The 14,971-nt window shown below is 45.4% G+C and overlaps 1 protein-coding gene across 3 annotated transcripts in view; it reads right to left on the reverse strand.

Annotated features, from left to right (window-relative positions):
• The window catches only part of Dgkg (diacylglycerol kinase gamma), a 156,074-nt gene extending 141,583 nt beyond the window's left edge, over window positions 1-14,491 (reverse strand). For 2 of the 3 annotated variants that reach the window (XM_051150760.1, XM_051150759.1), the window contains exons 1-2: window positions 14,194-14,491; window positions 2,015-2,091 (exon numbers count right to left, since the gene is read on the reverse strand). In XM_051150760.1, the coding sequence (XP_051006717.1) occupies window positions 2,015-2,091; window positions 14,194-14,260 (144 nt within the window). In that variant the 5' untranslated portion in view covers window positions 14,261-14,491. The remainder of the gene's footprint in view (window positions 1-2,014; window positions 2,092-14,193) is intronic. The other variant, XM_051150761.1, reaches the window with a different exon arrangement.
• Between the last annotated feature and the right edge of the window lie 480 nt (window positions 14,492-14,971).

Raw genomic sequence — 14,971 nt, forward strand, 5'->3', positions numbered from 1 at the left:
AGCAAATTTTTTTCTCTTTTCATTTGCTAACTTTCTACCTTCAAACTAATATTCTCATTAGCTTCAGTTCACAGACGAGAGCACTAAGATGCATTGAAATATCGTGAAAGATCACGTGACCACATTGCTGGGTGGTGTGGCAGGGGTAAAAAGCTAGCTGCAAACCATGTGATTCAAGGACCGAGACTCAAACTTAATCCTGGCTGCAATGGGGAAACTCAGAAGGTAGGTACTGTGTTTCATGATCTTTGTCTTCTCTGCAGAGCCCAGCCCAAAGCCTGTATACCCAAGGACTATTAACACCTCGAACTCAAAAATGGGGAAAGGTCTTGCATTCATTTATTCATTCAAAAAGTATTTGTCAAATGCTTGCCATGAGCCAAATACTCTCCTGGGCTCTGGAGACATAGCAGCAAGTAAATATATTCAAGTGAGGAGGACTGGGAGAATTAATTAAGTAAATTAGCTAACGTGACAGATGGCGAGAGGTACTAAGAAAAATAGAGCTGAGCAGGAGGATAGGAAGTGTGAAAAAAAAAAAGCCTTCACATGTCGCATAAAGAAGGTGACAATCACTCAGAAGGTGGTTTGAGTGGCCACTTGAGGGAGGTGAAGAAACAAAGGAAACAGAGGATGTGGATGTGTGAAGGGGCATCCTGGGAAAAGGAAGAAAGGACAAGCCAGGTGCTTCTGAGGCTCCAGGGTCCAAGAGCGTCAAGGAGGCTGATATGGTAGAAAGGATGGAGGAACAAAGCTGGAGAGTAGGGGAGGTCTAGAGTGCCCTGAGTAGGGACGGGGTGGGGGTGGGGGTGGGGTGAAGAGTGACAGCTTCAACATTTGTTCTAACAGACTTCTCAGGATCTGTGTGGAGAGTGGACTTCAAGGACAAGAGGAGAGGCGGAGAGAGCCCCGTTGGACACTGCAGTGATCTGAGCGTGACCATCAGTCAGGTCCCAGGAGCCAGGCAGGAAAGAGGTGTGGATCTATTATAAAGGTAGAAGCAGTGGGGTTTTCTGCTGAGATGGATGGGGAAGTGAGCGTGAGAGATAAGTCAATAATGACCACACACTCTTAGGTTAATCACTCAAGTTACTAGCCTATTGCTAATCAAGTTGTCATGGGCTGACTTCCGGGGAAATGTGTTTCGCCGGGGAAGACTGGGGACATCAGTGTAGCTCATGATGAGTTTGGGATATCTATTTAATTTTCAAGTGGAAATGTAAAGTGCAGCTGAGAAAGAGAGAGAGAGAGAGAGAGAGAGAGAGAGAGAGAGAGAGAGAGAGAGAGAGAGAGAGAGAGAACTCAGCGTGGTGTCCTGGGACCAAATGAAGATGATGAAGGAGGATTTGACAAGCTGTATCCAGTGCCACTGAGTAACAAATATTATGGGATTTGGTCACATGGCATCTTGACTATTGGTATCAGGGAAGGAATGGGCGTTTCCCACCGCTCGAAAGATTTTGGAGAAAGTCAAAGAGAACATGGAGGCAATGCATACAGATGCAATAAAAATATTTTAATAGAGGAGAAATGATGCCATTTGTGTCACTAGAGAAAAGAAAATCTAATCTGTACAGGCTGACTGATGGGAAAACCATAGAGACAGGGAGAAGTGGGAGAGGTCTTGACTCAGCAACGCCCACCACTAATCCAGACTCAGGAAGAGCTGACTCAGACTCAGCACAGAGCACAGACAGCTCACCCACAGTGACGGCAAAGGGCACACAGGTGAGGGAGCCTGCCCAGGACTTTTGCTTATGTTCCCTCAGGTGTTAACTGATCATGAAGAGACGGGGAGAAGCGAGAGCCACGAGGGAAGGAAGCATGGTGGAGTCTCGAAGGACAGAGTGGGGAGCGTGAAAGGACTAGAAACACAAATGTCATGAGTGTCTCACTTGAGACCTGGGGGAACCGAACAAGGTCTTCAAGGCAAGTGGAGATGCCAGCGGGGAAAGGCTGAAGCACAGAAAAAACAAATGTTTTTTTTAAAGACGTGAAATGAAAATATCCATACCTTGTGTGGGTCATATTGCTTGAGGCTTCCGCCTTCACTAAACTCAGTCAACACATCTTTTATCTTCTTGGAAGAATCTGGAGAGACACAGTCCAAATGGAAAACATAGGTAAGAGGCTAACGAAACTCAGGACAGACAAACGCTACCTAACCACAGACCGATGAAACAGGCCTGCAAGACCGTGGGGAGAAGCATCCTGTCTGCTCTCGCAAGCTTCCCTTTCCAATCTGAGCTGTCTTTCTTCTAAGAAGGATTTTATTTCTCTCTCTCTCTCTCTCTCTCTCTCTCTCTCTCTCTCTCTGTGTGTGTGTGTGTGTGTGTGTGTGTGTGTGTGTGTGTGTGTGTGAACTCCTGAAGTGAGCCTCTTGGTGTGAGTGCTGGGAACTGAGTGCATGTTGTTAACCTCTACTCCAACCTAAGAGCTGGCTCCCCAGCCTCAGTGTTTCCCAAACACCCATCTGATCAGATCCTGCCCGTCCTCAGAGGATTTTTCACTCTCACCAACCTGTATTCCTCTTAGCTTGGGTTAGGCCCCTGGTGATCTGATTTAGCCTGATTCTTTCACCCCTCTCCCAGCTTGTTAACCACGTAAGGTATTTTCAGAAATTTCCAAGCCAACTGTATATTGTCCCATGGCATCTTTCTCTGCCTTTCATGTGTCCCTCAATAGTCAATACTCTGTCTACAGTCAGCTCCTTTGTAAAACCTTCCTTTGGGGCAGAGTTATTCCCACCCATGGCTCCTGCATGACAGGCATACAGCTCTGTTGTTGTATTCACTGTACCCTAGTCTATTATTTATTAGCTTGTCTTCCTTGATCCTTTCTTTGAATCACGTGTCTTAGGAATAAAAATGTACTTGCTAAATTTATTTACATTTATTCTTCCTGGTTCCTTTTGACCCTCTTCCTTCCCTCAGTGATTTGATTTGGGGGCCAGAGAAGTTTTTTTTTTTTCCTTCAAGGTTAAAAAAAAAAAAAAAAAGCAGAAGACTGGAGTAGAAGATAGCTCAGTCATTGGAGTGCTTGCTGTCCTTGGGGGCCTGGGGTTGGTCCTGAGAAGGTAGATGGCACCATACAGTGATATCTAAGGGTGAATGTGGCCACCATACATACATGCAACCACATGCATGTTCATCTACGTGAAACATACACACATGAATACACATACATGTGCACCCCCAAAGCATATGAAGGTTGTTGTGTCGAGACCGGAGTGCAGCAAAAGGAGGATTTTCTGGGGCTTATGGGGGATCTCTGGTACAATTAAGGAGGTCTGGGGTGCTGTACCTGCTGCTGGGTCATTCTATATCAAACTGGGATCTGACATAAAACACAGTCCAAACATGTATGTGAATGTGTGATCATCTGCGTGGAATTTATTGTTTTTGGGACAGGGTCTCAAGTATCCTGGGCTTGCTTCTAACACACTATGTGGTCAAGGATGACTTGAATTCCACCTTCCCAGTGCTGGGCTTACAAGCTTGTGCTTCTGAGTAAAAGTTCAAAACATTAAAGAACTTGTTAGCATTTGGGAAGGGGAGCCAGGAAGATAAAAAATCAGGCTAGCCTTGGCTACATAGAGAGTTTGACCCAGTCTGGAATATATGAGACATTACCTCAAAACACCCACCAAACCAACCAACCCAAACCAAGTCAAACCACCCCAAATCAAAGACCAAACCTTGAGCCGAGTATAATAATGCACACCTAATGTTTTCAGGAGCTGGGAGGCTGAGGCTGGAGAACCTAGAATCCTGGGCAATTTGGGCTACACTCAGAGACCTTATCTCAAACAAACAGACAGACAGACAGACCCCTCCACTTTAAAATACAAGAACGAAGGAAATAAAAAGCCAGAACCCCCTCCCAGAAAAAAGAAAGGAAGGAAGGAAAGAAAGACAGAAAAAAGGAAGAAAAGAAAGAGAGAAAGGAAGAAAGGAAGGATGAAAAAAGAAAGAAAAAAAAAGAGAGAGAAATAAGGAAGGAGGGAAGGAAGGAAAGAAGGAAGGACATTTCATTCATTATATTTAGGGGGAAGTGCTGTTGAGCAAGGTTCTGGCCTTGGTGCTGAAACAATTGTACAAGGCGAGGTGGTTTCTCCCAGCTCTGGGATCCTGACCCTTCTGCCTGCTTTTCCTTAATTTTTATTTTCCACCTTGATGGAAAAAATTGAGTCACTCATCCTGACACACAAAAAAATTAACCTCAGTTATGTCTTACAATTAACCTGCTGATTTGATATTCTGTGGCTGCTCTACTGTATTTCTGACAGTGAGACATTTCTTCTGGAAGCCAAGTCTCTGACCTCTACATTTCCTCTCTCAGTTCCCCATACGTGCCATTTGCATGGAAATGGAAGTGGACATTTAGGGGATGCAGGAAGCATGGAGACTTAAAAATTGCTCTATCTATAGAAAGTAGTCCAGAAGGGGCTAGAGAGCTGGCTCAGTCCTTAAGAGTCTGCATGCGGGCAAAATGCTCGTACACATAAAACAAAAATAAAATCTTAAAAAAAAAATCCAGAAGCTACAGGGAAAACACTGGTTGCTGTTTTGCAGGAATCTTGTAAGAACTGAGAACAAAAGGAATCAATAATTGTTATAAAAATGCATCAAGTGTGAATGTCTGACTTGACACAGGCATCGCGGAGGAAGTCAGTGTTTCTAAGACCCATGCTTCCCCTGCCTCTAGGAATTGTGGGTAATTAAAAGCTTCTTCAAGCTGCATTGTTGCTTCTATTTAAACATCTGAGTGAAGGAGCCTTCACGGGTTGGGCTGTTCTCTGTGGTTTTGCTGACTGGAAGTCTATCAAGCAGAAGTTATAATCATTGCAGGATTGAGGCATTTTGAAATGCTACACGAAAATGCCGCTGTTGCCTAAAAATGGAAATTTCTTTCTAAAACTCAAAACAGATGTTGAAAAGCTAATAGCTCAGGAAGATCAAGGCAGCAGATGCCAACAATTTGGGTTGCTTCCATTCAATCCAGGGAGCGCTGTGGGTAGTAAGATACAGCAAGGCAATGCTGAAGCACTAGTCGGGGAAGGGTTGAGTTGTGTGGTGATGGGAACTGCCCCTTGTTGACTATTTTTTACCTGTGAATTCTCATAAACGCTCTTCTAGTAACTTCATGTAAATAAGGGGATGCTTTCTGCAGTCTACAAACGACAAAGTTAAAATTCATTAAAAAAAAATTAAGTGACTTTCCCCAAAGTAAGGGATTTAAGGTTGTGTCTGGCTCAAAATTCTGCGTCCTTTCTCTTCAGCGTTATTCACTATTACTTAGCAAATCTTTGCTACCACAAGGTAAAAGGTTATTGTGGTGGTCGCAATGACGGCACCAAATGAACACGAAATAAAGTCAAGATGAGACAGAGGGGCTGGCTCTGAGCTATACTGGGGTCTGAGGCACCCGAGTGAGGTTTTTAAAGGCAGATATGAAGTTGAAGGGACTCTTCCCAGAGAAGACACAATGAAGCAAGCTGAGGGCTCTCCTAGAACACCCAGAAACAGTTAGAGCCAGAGAGTAGACTGGGGCCAGGTCCATGGGCTTGTTCAATGCCAACTGAAGCTCACGGTTCAAATCATTAAAGAGGTCTTGAATGGTGGAGTAGCCAACCTGGACTCTGTTTTCTAAAGACCACTCTTTAGAAAAGGGTGGAAGGGAAGAGTATCAAGAGGTAGGTCAGAGCCCAGTCACTCTCACATGTAAGCTTTAATTATCCCATAAACAGTTTTATTACCTAGGGAAATCCTGTATTTTATGATCAGTTTTAGTGCCATGCTTTCAACTCCGCTAAAGTGCCCAGATCTAAACAATGCAGCTCTGAGAAGTGAATACCCAGTGTGTCCTCTGTAAGGGCAGTATAAAGTCAGCATTTTGGTTGGGGGTCAAGGGTTAATTTCAACAGAATATATACTCTTTGTTATTATTCCTTCAGTTGAGAAACTCCCAAATTAAATTTAGCAGAAACATTTTGACCCTGAAGTGGTATGGTTCTATTTCCAAAACCTGCTGTGTATTTAAATGTGATGTGAGCACACACACACACACACACACACACACACACACACACACACACACACACACCCCTGCCAAATTTTACACTTAACAAGATCTTAAAAAGAAAAATGAGGGCTGGAGAGATAGCTCAGAAGTTAAGAACACTGCCTGCTTTTCCAAAGGTCCTGCGTTCTATTCCCAGCAACCACATGGTGGCTCACAACCATCTGTTATGAGATCTGGTGCCCTCTTGCTGTGTGCAGGTGTACCCACAAACAGAATACTATATAAATAATGATAAAAATAAATAAATATTTAAGAAAAGAGAAAAATGAAAAGGCCATTTAAGATGCTTAAACAATAGCTTACAATGAAATAAAACCAAACCTCTCCAACGACCCAAAGTACTTATGAGTATTCTCCCATCAGAGCACTCCTCCCCACAAACAGTTTTATGGGGACTTGTTTTAATTATCTTTCTATTGCTGCCTTAAAGACCACAACCAAAAGCAACTTGGAGAGGAAAGGGTTTATTATTTGGCATACACATCCAGGTCAGCTGTACCTTATCACTAAAGGAAGTAAGGGCTGGAACTCCAGGCAGGAATCTGGAGGCAGGAGCTGAAGCTGAGGCCATGGAGGAACACTGCTTACTGCCTTGCTCCTCATGGCTTGCTCAGTTTGTGTCTTATGACATCCAGGACCACCAGCCCAGGGGTGGTACGACCCATGGTGATCATTAATCAAGTCTGCCCCACAGACTTGCCTACAGGCCAATCTGGTAGAGACAGTTTTCTCAGTTGAGGTTCCCTCTTTGGAGATGACCTTAGCTTGTGTCAAGTTGATGTAGAATTAGCCAGGACAGGGATTTTATAGACCTTTTGTAACAATTCTTCTTAAAAAGAGAAAAAAACCCCAATTCTCAAATGTGGGTGACATCACTTTCTCTTGATGTCCTCTGATACTTTCTGGCCATTTCTTCTCTGAAGATTTCTCTTTCCACGAGGAAGGAGTAGTTACAGTGAGAAGCTTCTTTGAAACAGCCCCTGTAGTCATAGGTTATTGTGTAATTCAAATGCTCACTTCTATACTCCCCATATCTGGTTGTAATTCTTGTTCTGAGAATCTCCTATCTCAATGTTGTTTAAACACTGCTTCCCAATAGTCCCCTTGTGTGTCAATAAAGCAGCTTACAGCCAATCCCTGAGAAAGAGGGGGAATAGGGCTGGACTTCCTCCCACCCAGGGGAGGAGAAGTTGAAGATGATATAGGGGACTGAGCCACCAGCAGAGGTCTAGGTGAGATCAGGAGAGATATCTGGGGCAGGAAAGCTACAAAGTGCAAGTATCTCTGAGATGCACACTGGGAAGGAAACCAGATTGGCTTAGAAGGTTAAGAACAGAGCAATAACTGCTCAGCTATTGTGTTGTGAAGCTTATTATTAAACAAATATGAATGAGTCTCAGCTATTAGGTTGATAGCTGGGTTAGGAGAGAAACAGAGGAACAAACACAATTTTATAAAAACAACTGTAACAACCCTCATCTTATCTCGGGCATACAGTGTAACCTCAGCAGAGACCTCGCTCACCAAACCCTGTGTCACAGTGCCACCACAGACCCTGAGGATGCAAAGTTGCATTTCTGAGTGTAGATAATAGGCCACGTCTATCATTCTGGCAACAATTCCCATTCATTGTGATTTGGTCAAATGGTGTGCACTGACTTAGTAGCTGTAACAGTTACTCCCTTCTGATGTAACATTACCCCCGTGTTAGAGAAGAGGAAAGAAGTTTATTACACCTGAGTGATTCTTTCAAGGGCACACAGCATGCGAGCCAGCTCCTCTTGTTATATCGTGGCTGTCAACTTCACTCAGTAGATGCAAGTAAGTCATGGGATATGGCCCTCCAAAACTCTAGGACTGTGGATCTGAACACTGGCTGTGTATTAGAGTCAACCAGGAAATACTTATGTTAATCTATTGGGATGCTCAGCAAGTAATATATTGGAAAGCTTCCTGGTGGATTAAAATGTAAGCCATGCTGAGGGTCACTGTTCTACCATCTGGTTATGTTCTTACAAGCAGAGACTACCGTAAGAAGTGGCTGGTCTTGCCAGATAATTATTGAAAAGTTTAAAAAAAAAAAAAAAAAAGCTCACGACTGTGGCAAGTCTGAAGTAGCCATGTTGCTATGTGCAGCAGATGCCCTTCCATTGTTTAAGTGGCCAGTAAAGAGAACCCCAGCCAGTACGTCAAATTATTCCGCTGCTTGGCAAAGCTGGGCTAAGTTTTGTATAAACTCAGACTGGCTGGACCAGGAGCAGACAGATCCACTCCAGGTCAGGTGTGTAGAAGACTTTCCTCGGTGGGAGAGGTCACCAGTTGTTACAACCGCTTTACAAAACATTTCAGTCCACGATTATCCCATAAGCTTTGGGAGCCAAGAGACCTGAGACTTAAACTAAACATCTGTTCCTGGCATTTAAGAAAAGTTAAAGCCTATTTGTATGAAAACAAATCGGCTCAGTTCACAAGAGCTATGTGGGTGTGGGGCTGGAATTCCCTCTGTGAGAGCAAGCCGACCAAACAACCAGAGACTTGTGTTGACAGCAGAACCTCATCCTCACTCTCTGGACCAGAACCCTGAAGCTTATAGGCTCTCTTCAGGTCATGAACACTACTGTTTAAATTTGGAATTGGCCAGGAATCAACATTTCAAAAGGGAACCTGAAAACTCAGGTACAAAAGTGAAATTTGAAGGTGCCAAACTCTCCATTCCTCAAGGTCTCCTGGGAGTTCCTCGAATTATAGCAAGCAGAGGAGTTGCTTGGGATTTGGGGGCAAGCTCAGGTTCTCGCTCCTCAGATGTAGATGAAGGCCCACGATAACACCAATGACCATCATTACCATCAGTGTCGGATGCTCCGACTTTGGGTGAACCAGCCTCCAGCAATGCTGCTGCTGCTGCTGCTGGGCTAAGAGCTCAGGCTCACCTCTCACAACTCAGAAAAGACCATGAGGCAGAGGCCAGGAGAGTGTACTTTGAATATTAAAAGGACTGTAAGTAACTTATCACTGAGGAGTGGTGGTAGTGGGGTGACACTAAGGGAAGGATGAGATGCACAAATAAAATTTGTACTTCTTCCAAGAAGCCAAGAACACATAAAGAAACAAAACAACCAGAGTGATGCTTTCTGCAGGGGCTGGAAGAGGGAAGATGCTGTTACCATGGTAATTCTAGGGCCAGGAGCCTACATAGTCACTTCACTGAGGAAGAATTAGACCACAGAGCATGGTGGGAGACACACAGAGAAGCCCAGTGGCCGGCACTGACTCACGTTCATACGGACATTCTCCCAACTGTAACTTCTTACTCACAGTTTGTTCCCAGCATGCCGCCCATAGACCAGAATAAAATAGATGTTCAATAAAGGCTTATTGAAGGAATAAGGGCTATCAAAGGGATCACAAGGGGTGGTCATGCCTGACCCATGTGTCCTACATTTTAGGGGGGCGCAGAAATGATAGACCAGTGGTTCTCAACCTTGGTTGCTTGTTGGAATCATATAGAACACTTCAGAAAATACTGATTACTAGGTCCCACACCTACGTAGTATGATTAACTAGCCCTTGGGCTAGGCAGAAAATTGGGATTATTCAGAACCTTCCACATGATTTGGATGTACAGCTAAGAAAGAATCTGGCTGAAGCAGACCAGGCCTATCACGGCCAGGAGCCTGAGGAAGTGATGGCTCAGCTACGGAGGCAGCATCTAGCACCAGAGTGAAAGACTTGACAGGGAAGCAAAGAGAATTTCGACTGATGTGAGGTAACCATCAGAGGACGCCAAACTTTCTGTTGCATCATGACTGATGTGGCTTTATTCATGTGTTTGCGTTGCTAGCAACATTCCCATTTATTTCTCCAAGTAGCCATGTTCAAGTGACAGTGGAGAGATGGAGCAGGCAACCTCTACCTTCTTGGGACCTAAACTCATTTCCAAAGAATACAAGGCATTGGCTCATTGTCTTCAAATGTACTCAGCCTTTCTGCTCTAACTAAACTCAGATTTCTGTCTGTCTGTCTGTCAGTCTGCCTGTCTGTCTGTCTGTCTATCTCTCCATCTCCTTCTTCATCATTATCGTATCATCATCACCATCATCACCATCATCCTCACCATTATCATCTACCAGTAATCAGTCTAGCTATCCATTTGTGTATTGGCTTGATTGTTTTCAGTAGACATTTTTATTTACTTTTTTGAAGCTGAGCTGAAACAAATGGAACTTGCATTCCACTTATTTGCTCAGTTGTTTGTTTATTCCATCAAGACAGGGTCTTGCTCTGTATCCCAGGCTGGCCTGAAATTGCCTATGTAGTCCAGACTGGTGTTTATCTTGCCGTCTTCCGGCAGCCATTTCTTGAGAGGCGGGGCTATGGTTTGTTTTTATTTTTATAATAAAAAATTCTTAACACCACATTAGCTTCTTGATAAATACCTTTCGCTATTGCTGTCAAGTACAGATGCACGTTCATTTTTGGTTGATTACGTGCACAGGCTTAAATCAACATTTCCAGGAGCAGCTTTCAGATAGCTTCTCCTACTGGAAGGCCTCTGAAGAAGGTGTGAGAACACCTCCTCCCTAGCCCACCAGAGAAAGATCTCCGTTCTTGGCCTATGTCCTTCATCATTGTGCTATTGTAAGGCTCCTGTTTATGTGGGTATGGAAGAGTGGTTGCTATGGCAACGTGATCTGACTGAACACCAGAATGCATCTAAAATTGGTGGAGCCGATTTTTTCAAGGTTTCCTCTAAGGATTAATCATTTTCTAAGAATTTCACTTTTCCCCTTCCCTGTTAGAACAACATTACCTGAGCGCCCCACCCAGCATCCCGTGCTGGGATTACAGGTGTGCACCAACACTCCCCACTCACCTTGGACTCTTTAACCTCCTTATTTTTCTAGTTCTTCAGCCTTCCGACTCATTTTCCTTCTAGACTCTCTAGCTGAAGGCATGCCCTAAACTTCTCTCTATCCTCTTTTGTGTCCCAGCACTCTGGTCTGTGACGCGCTGCTGTTCTTCCATTTTGTTTTCCTCTGCTGTTGTTTCTACAGGGTTCCCAAGTTAGAGATGTAGCTTAACCTCCTGTTCCTGCTCTTACCTCTATGTTCTGGACATCTCTCTCAGGAGAATCCTGGCAAGGGGTCCTGGCTGGCCTTCTAGGTCCCCTCCCCCACCCCACAACTCCTCCCACAGGCTATGTCTGAGTGAAAGAATTGCATAGGGACATCCCTGCAGGATGGAGCTTAGCCACATGGACCTGTCATAGAGTCCCATCTCTTCCCTAGTGAGGACAGGAGTTGCCTCTTCCTCTTTGTTGGTTCTTAAGAGCCTGGCGCCCATGAATATGGAAGTGGGTGTGCCATTGACACCTTTATCCCAGCATCCCAAAGTGTCTTCACTTGCCCTGTGGTCTCCGTTTTGCCACATTCAGAGCTCAGTCTTTGAAGTACCTCCATTGGCTCCCTTTTGCTCTGCATGTTTGGAGAGATCACATTCCCATCACGGCCTCCCTCAAACAGGCTTTAAGTCCCCCACTCTAATCTTATTCCTTGGCTCGCACTGGATTTCATCCCAAGCATGGCCTGACTCCAGGCCTAGTCGATACCTGACCCAAGCCACTTTATAGACAACCTCTAGACTCAAGGCTCCTTAGCACCTCAGTTTGGCCTATGGACCACACACTGGCATGAAAGGCTTGATGCTAGCATCCCTCCATCCCTCCAACCCTCCTCATCCTTACGCTCCTTCTCCCCACTCAGTCCAGACCTCTGCCTACCTCTCTACTCACCTTGTCCCTCTGGATCTTCTGACTAAGAGTTCACTCAACTAGATCCTCTCCTGTGGCTTCGGTTTGTCCCCCCTGCTCATATACTATAAGTCCCATGCCTTATTGGCTCAACGTGGGAACTGATCCAGGCCTACTGCAGACTAAGCAGTTAGGATGAGGTCGTGCTGGAGTGAGATGCATCTACTTCATTAACACTCCATCCTTTTTTTTTTTTTTTATCTTTTTAAAAATTTAATTAATTTATTCAGTTTACAAGCCAATTGTTATCCCATCACTTGTATCCTCCCGTTCCTCCCTCCCTCCCTCTTTCACTGTATTCCCCTCCCCTAGGTCTATGACTGAGGGGGACCTCCTCCCCCATATATGGTCATAGGCTATCAAGTCTCATCTTGGTAGCCTGCTTATTCTTTCTTTGAGTGCCACCAGGCCTCCCCACCAAGGGGAGGTGGTCAAATATAGGGCACCAGAGTTCATGTCAGAGTCAGTCTCCGCTCTCCACATAACTGTGGAGAGACGGCCCTGTCCATTGGCTAGATTAGAGTAGAGGTTTGATGTTTACTGCTTGTATTGTCCTTGGTTAGTGCAATAGATTGAGCAGAGCCCCCTGGGCCCTGATCCACCCATCATGATGTTCTCCTTGTAGGTTTCTAGGACCCTCTGGAGCACTCTATCCTTATAAATGGGAAATTTGGGTGTGTGTGTATACCATGCTTTCATGGGGAGAACATGGTTATCATCAAGTTATGAGCACAGGCCCGGGAGAGGCCGTTCCTTCTAGCCCAAGGAAAGCCAACTGCCAATGCCTTGAGTTTTGAACTCAGGGCCTCCACAGCTTGGAGACAATCAATTTCTGTTGTTTTACCACCCACACTGTGGTACAATCATCTGCCATACTGCTGTCCTCTCTTGCAGTTCCTTGGGCCTCTATACTGTCAGCTGGCGGTACCAGAGGGTGTTTTGTTTCTGCTGCCTTTGAGTTGTGCTTGATCTGACTGCTGAACAGGATTCTGCACCCCGAAGGACAGGCCTTGTCTCTGTGCATCTTTTCATCTCTCAAAGAACAGGTTGAGTTAAGTTGAATATACTCTTGTTCCCAGCCAACACTGTATAGTTTCTGTAAACTCGTCGAGGCTAGAAAAGAGATTAGGGCCCCCCGAATGCCAGCAGCAAAATTGACTAATACATTATGGGGCTCCTGTTGATCTTGGGGAGCACACAGAGTCACAGGTCATTAGGAGGTCATGAGGTTTGAATAAGAAAATAAGAAGCCAGGGTACGTCCACTATACCTACAACACACACACACACACACACACACACACACACACACACACACACACACACACAGGCAGAGGTCAATATCAGGTGTCTTTCTCAGCCACTTTCTGCAATTTATTTTTAATCCTAGTCTGCCACTCAACCTGGACCTTGCTGATTCATTCAGCAGATTTCAGCAGATTCCAGAGCTCTCCCTGTTTCTCTGTTCCCAGTGCAGGGATTACAGGCACCTGCCTGCCAGAGCACCTGGATTTTCTTTTGTTCTTTGTTTCTTTCTTTTTTCACCCGGGCGAGAGGGACCCAAGCTCCCCTCCTCATGCTGGGCAGCTGGCACCTTACCAACCAAGTCATCTCTCAGCTCCTGCTCCATTCCTCTTCATATACAGATGAAGGCGTGGAAGCTTAGGGGTGGTAAGAGCTGTGACATCATAGGGGCAAGAGGCAGACTGAGCACTTGGCGTGGGTCCCCTGATTTATGTAAATGACAGTGGTCATACAGGGTTCTGCCTCCCACCCAAGCAGATTCCTATTGCCACTGAGGGCTAGGGGTAGCCTGTAGGAGACACAGCTGCATGCTCCTAGGTGTGGCCTGATGCTAAAAGGGTTATGGGGCACAGCAATAGGGCAATAAAGAGCCCTGACTGAAATCCCAGGCTTTTTCAGAACAAAAATCCAAGGAGAGGCACAAGTCAAGAGTTCAGCCACTGATTTTAAAACATGTGAATGGATTGAGGTCAGTGACGGTGGAAGATGCTTACCATGTACCTGTTGTCCTTTAAAATTATGCTTAAAGGGGCAATTGACCTAAGAATACACTTACATTATTGTCAGGTGGAAAATACAGGCCCAGGAAGAAAGGGGCAGAATTCAGTCAAGCACGGCTGTGGGTTCAGAGGTACTTGCTGAACACAGTGGTGGTTTTAAAACCTGCCTTATTTTTTCCAGTGGCTTTGTTACAACTGTCATCCTCCCCACCCCCTGGGAATCAGGTCCCTAGGAGAGATGAAACCCTACCCTCTGTCTGTGAATACAGGCACTTACATTCAGAGTATTTCTGGAGTTGATCAAATTCTTCTGATGAAAGAGAGACCCATTGTCCTTCGCTCATCTTTCAGCCGAGTCTGAGCACCTCGAGCCCACGGATCAAATTCTGTTCACCAGGGTGAAGCCGAGGTCCAGCTCAGGGCCTGGCTCATTGCAGGGGTGCAGTGGATCAGGCCTTCAGGAGATGTCTAGGGTGCTCAAGTGTTGATGACAGTTATGGGCGCCTCTCGGCAGTTAACAAAAGACTTCTGCTACTCCTCAGGTAGCATTGTCCTGCTGAACTCCGGGGCCAGTCCTGGAACCCTAGCAATTCCTGAATAAAGCAGAAAAGCTATTGTAAATGAGATGCCAGGAAAACAAAAACAAAAACAAAACAAAACAAAACAACAACAACAACAAGAATCCCAACATGGTCTCTGGTGAAAGAGGGCAATGGTCTGGTGTTTCTTGAGGGCAAGGGTTACCTTCAGGGAGACCCAGAACCCAGCAGCATGTGGCATCCCTGCTCCACCATCTGCTTGAGTGTCAGGTAAAAGACTGGCCCGTGTGACAGGGTGGCTGCCGGGGAACCTGAAATGTCTTCCACTGCTGTTAGATGGCCCCCCAAATCCTACTGGATTGGTAGCCTATGTAGCTGAGTTAAAAGGGAAGGAAGCCTTCTCTCCTTTGCTGATATCCGAGCCCCACTGGAAGTTCAGATACACTCTAGGCTGGCAGCCTCCAGTGCGAGAGCAGTTCTCAGAGCCACCAAAAGGCTTTTGGCGGGAGAGCCTGC

This window comes from Acomys russatus, chromosome 8 (assembly GCF_903995435.1).
Source record: "Acomys russatus chromosome 8, mAcoRus1.1, whole genome shotgun sequence".
In the NCBI taxonomy this organism is placed as follows: domain Eukaryota; kingdom Metazoa; phylum Chordata; class Mammalia; order Rodentia; family Muridae; genus Acomys; species Acomys russatus.